The 5000-nt window shown below is 46.0% G+C and overlaps 1 protein-coding gene across 1 annotated transcript in view; it reads right to left on the bottom strand.

Moving 5' to 3' along the window:
• The window catches only part of LOC143112707 (roundabout homolog 2-like), a 163666-nt gene that overhangs the window by 49758 nt on the left and 108908 nt on the right, over nucleotides 1–5000 (bottom strand). The window contains exons 4-5 of the mRNA XM_076274974.1: nucleotides 4630–4750; nucleotides 3951–4089 (exon numbers count right to left, since the gene is read on the bottom strand). Coding sequence (XP_076131089.1) covers nucleotides 3951–4089; nucleotides 4630–4750 — 260 coding nt within the window. The remainder of the gene's footprint in view (nucleotides 1–3950; nucleotides 4090–4629; nucleotides 4751–5000) is intronic.

Raw genomic sequence — 5000 nt, 5'->3', positions numbered from 1 at the left:
GAGCAGTCAGCACTTCTGACCGTTCTCATGTCCAGCATATCCTTTGTGTTACATCAGACTGAGGATTGGGCAGATAAAATGTGCTGTACATGAGCTATTTTTTTGGTAACCTGATAATCAGGTTCTGCAAATGCAAAAATAATGCAAAACACTTTCGTTTTCAGTCGTTAAACATTTGTTTTTCAGTTGATAAATGTCTTTCAGCTTGCTGCGATGCAACTGTCTAGACTACAATTTCATATTTCCTGTTGGACTTGTGATTCGCTTACTATGAAAACCTGACAACAACAGCATGGATCAAGAATGAGTGCTATGGTTTAGCGGAGACAGGATGAGTGCCTGTTTACCTCAGCTTTGATTTCAATGTGTTCTCAAAAACAAACAAGCGTTGAAGGTGAAACTCTGCATAGACAAACAATTTGAAAGGTATTGATCGTGCCAAAAAATTAAACTGACTGGTTCATGGATATGTTCCTGATCTTTTTGATAACTAATACAAAAGGAATGTTTATCCAGCTGTAAATATACTGTTTAATATGCTTCAGATGTTTATCCAAAAAGCTGCAACCCCGATATGTGTTCTTTGTAAAGGATGTTATCTCTCTGATAAGATAATTTCTCATCTGAAATATTTTTTTCCATAGGACATCATTTTTTTTTTAACTATTGTGATTGCATCACAGTGCTAGCCTGGCTCCGCCCACCATACATCTCTCAATGCATTTACATTTCACTAAGATACTAGTCAGGCCCCTCTCAATGCATTTACATTTCACTAAGATACTAGTCAGGCCCCTCTCAATGCTGTTATGCTTCCTTCAGTCACCAGCGAGGAGGGCCAAAGTGGATAATGTTAGTCTCCAAAATTGAAAGTGGCTGTGGTAAATGGTAGTAGCAATGCCCGCAAACATCAAAATAAATTACAGTCGGAAGAATGTGTAAATGTATAGAGCGAAGGTAAATACACTTTTTCCCTAATATGCTGGTCCACCAAGCCATGTCTGTCACTGTTCCTGCAGTTCTGTCTGTAGGGAATGGAGCTAACAGTACCAACATCAGGGCTTCAATACGCTGGAAGCATATGCATGCTGATGGAGCTCTATATGTGCAATGCACTGGCAGTCACTTTAGCATCTGCCCAATGACAGGAAATGGAAATGCAGAAAGCTCTGCCCAGTTGAAGCCTCGTTGTGGGTAACGGCACAGAGGGTTCAGAGGCCTGTTTGGATGCTGTGACTCTGTGTGTGTGTGTGTGTGTGTGTGGGTGTGTGTGTGTGTGTGTGTGTGTGTGTGTGTGTGTGTGCTTAAATCCAGTTGTGTAAATGGATTAGCCGCGCTGCTGCCCGGCCTGGATGGCCATCTCTCTTAGGTAATGACTTCAGGCAATGAGATGGAAACCGCAGCCCACGGTGATATTATGACGGAAGCCCACACCACACACACACATACACACAACACGAACATACACACACACACACACACACACACACACACACACACACACACACATACTAAGCCTGTGTCTATTACTAATTATTACCGCTGTTGCTAGCACAGGCCATGTGTGTACGTGTTGGGGGGGAGAGAGAGAGGACAGTGGTTGGTCTGGTTGGATGCAACGTGCACATGTGTGTGTTTTTTCACATGCGCAAATACACAAAGTTGTGTTTACACAGACAACCAGGCACACGTACATAATATCTCCACACAACACATGCACACGGTCTCTCTCTGTCCCTCTCTCTCTCTCTCTCTCTCTCTCTCTCTCTCTCTCTCTCTCTCTCTCTCACACACACACACACACACACACACACACACACACACACACACACACACACACACACACACACACACACACACACACAGAGTCACAAGCACGGGTGTCTCTAGTGGAAAACGCCTCAGCCATAAAGAGTGTTTAACATTTAGTGGGGGCTAAAGCACAGAATGCTCCTGGGGTTGGGAAGTGGGCCAGACTTTCAGTTGGATTTTTTTTCCTGCTCACAGCACTGAGACAAAGCCCTCTGTCAATCTCTGACAGCCCCCTCTCTCCCTCTTTCCTCGTCCTTCTCTATCCTCCTCTTCCTCTATCTCCCCTTCTCTTCCTCTGCCCCCACTCTCTCTCTCTCTCTCTCTCTCTCTCCTTGCTTCATGCTCTCTTTTTTGTCTCTTGTGGTCTTGGTCCTTCTGTCATGCTCTCATTCCTCCTTCTCATTCTCTCACTTCCTCCCTGACGGGCTGTCTGTCTGTCTGCCAGCCTGGCTGCCTGTCTGTCTTGCTCTATTTTTATTCCTCTCACTCTTTCCCCTTCTCTCTCTCCCCCTTCTTACTCTCCTTCTCTCTCTTTCTCTGTCTCTCTCTCTCTTTCCAGTTCTCTCTCTCCCCTTCTCTCTCTCTCTCTCTCCTCTGCAGTTTCCTCTCTTGCTGCTACTCCATCCATCCTCATCCATCTCCTTGCATCTCCCCCGGTAGCTGTCACCATGTCTTTTCTGTCTCCCTTTTATGTTTCCAAGCCCTCTGCTGCTTTCCATAACTCACTCTTCATTTCAGTTTTCTCTTGCTTCTTTTGTGCCGTTCTATTCTGCAACTCTCAAAACAACTACATGAATATATATATAGATAGAGACACAGACAATCCTCAGTCATAATCCAATTTTAGGCAATTCTACTCTATTTTAGTACTGCAGACGTGTGTGTGTGTGTGTGTGTGTGTGTGTGTGTGTGTGTGTGTGTGTGTGTGTCTCTGTGTGTGTGTGTGTGTGTGTGTGCAAGTTATTTATGTGTGTGTATGTGGCCTCATACTAAATGGGCACCAGTTGACAGACTCTATAAATCCCACCACTGCCATTAAAACTCAGTGTCATAGGAGATCTATGCTTCACCTCAGCCCCAAAAGCACTGGTCAAAGTCAGCTTGCCTCTGTGTAACTGTCACACCCAAATAAAATTCCCATCGCTCATTGGGAGTCAGTGCGGAGCCTGTCCAGTTCTGATCTGGGGACCAGAGTGTCATGATTAGTGTGCGCTCATGCATGAGCAAAGCCCTGCCGTGCCGTGCTGGTGTGAGTGACCAGACCGAAGCAAGACATCCTGAGCTCTATGAAACACACAGCAGGGGGCAACAGATGGGGCAAAACTGCCCAAGAAGCCCCATCACTGGGCAGGAGTGGCAGGTCTGGGGCAATGTACAGGAAGCCCCACTACGTGTTTACTGGAAGGACGGGGGTGGCGGTAAAAGAGTAGTTAAAACCACCATGTCTCTTTTTCCCATTTCCATAATGAGGAGGATCTTGTTTTCGGTAACATTCTGGGTAAAAACTGGCCCACAGGCTTTTAGCACCATGTGCATAATGTTTATTTTAACGCAAATTACATTTACATTGCTGTTACAGACATATGAATGTCTGCAAAGGGCCACACAGGGCTATGGCTGAGGTGCCCTGGGCTTTCAGCAGGCCTCCACCACCCCCATGCCTGCAGACAGCGGAGCAGCCCAGGAATACAGGGCTTTCCCCTGGGTAGCCACAGGCTCTGCTCCCCCTCCCTCCACCCGCCCAAAACAGCTGCTTCAGGAGCAACGTGTATCTCAGAACTGAAAATATCAAACACACATGAACACGCCAGCAAAAGAACATTAACACACATACACAGAAGAAACACACAAACACACACATATATTAAGACACACACACACTTTGAAAGGTTCCTCACATTTTCCTTGAGGCAAGCAAACAAATGCACTTAGCGAGACATACAAACACACAAGCAAACACACATGTAAAATATGCTCTCCCGCAGACAGACAAATAGATAGACAGACAAAGACACACAATACACAGACACACACACACACACACACACACACACACACACACACACACACACACACACACAGATACACACACAGAGAGACACACACACACACACACACACACACACGCACACACTCACCTTCCTCGAGGCACATCCACGTCATCCTTCCTCCAGCGCAGAGTAGGGGAGGGGTCTCCCTGGACCTGACACCTCAGCTCCACACTCTCGTCCACCAACACCACCTGGTTCACTGGCCGCCGCACAAACGTGGGCCTCTCTGTCACAGCACAACACAGCATGGATCACACATAGGGTTCTCACTGAATATACATGTGTGTGTGTGTATGTGTGTGTGTTTTTGAGTGTGTGTGTGTGTGTGTGGATGTGTGTGTGTGTGTGTGTGTGTGTGTGTGTGTGTGCATTCACGTGTGTGTGTGTGTGTGTGTGTGTGTGTGTGTGTGTCTGTGTGTGTGTGTGTACAATATGCATATACGTGCAAACACATCTACATGGAGGACTTAAATGTTAATAACTGCTATAGGCAAGGTTAGTGTTATTTGCAAGGTCATTTAGGTATTCCAGCAAATATTGCTTCTAGCAGGTCCAAGTAAACACAAGTACATTTAATTTCAGGGAATAAACGTATCCTTGTTTATTGTGAAGAACAACTGTAAGGTTTCTGTATCACAATTTATTCAGGGACTGCAGGTCTGTGTGGGTGTCTAAGTTTGGCATTCAAATGTTTTTATTGACATTCAAAAAACACATCAGCCCCTTCCAGAAAAAAATAAAAAAGTGTTTCTATAGGAGCCCTTACCGAACACAGACAGCTGGGCCATCTCGCTGTCCCTCTCGCCCACCATGTTGGCGGCCACACACACATACATCCCTGCGTCACTCTTCCGTGTGTTGGCAATCGTCAGCTTCCCCCCACGGACCTGAGACGCAGTGAGAGAGAGAGAGAGAGAGAGAGAGAGAGAGAGAGAGAAAGTGAATAACAGAAGATAAACATTTACCCGTGGTCTGTCAAGCATGCACAGAGCTTCCGTGATGAGGATCGTCTGAGAAGGCGCCACTGTAACACAGGAATCAGGAATTGCTCATTTCGCCCTCAAATGAACAAATAATTTGAGACGGTTTGGGCATAAATGGCAGATGACTCACACACACACACACACATAAAAAGGC

Source organism: Alosa pseudoharengus, unplaced genomic scaffold, assembly GCF_046254945.1.
Source record: "Alosa pseudoharengus isolate Yale_2024_CS ecotype anadromous, Long Island Sound unplaced genomic scaffold, YU_APseudo_1.1 YU_APseudo_1.1_scf_8, whole genome shotgun sequence".
NCBI classification, from domain to species: Eukaryota; Metazoa; Chordata; class Actinopteri; order Clupeiformes; family Clupeidae; genus Alosa; species Alosa pseudoharengus.
The sequence above is the reverse complement of the archived record's forward strand: the minus strand, read 5'-3'. Positions and strand labels throughout refer to the sequence as shown.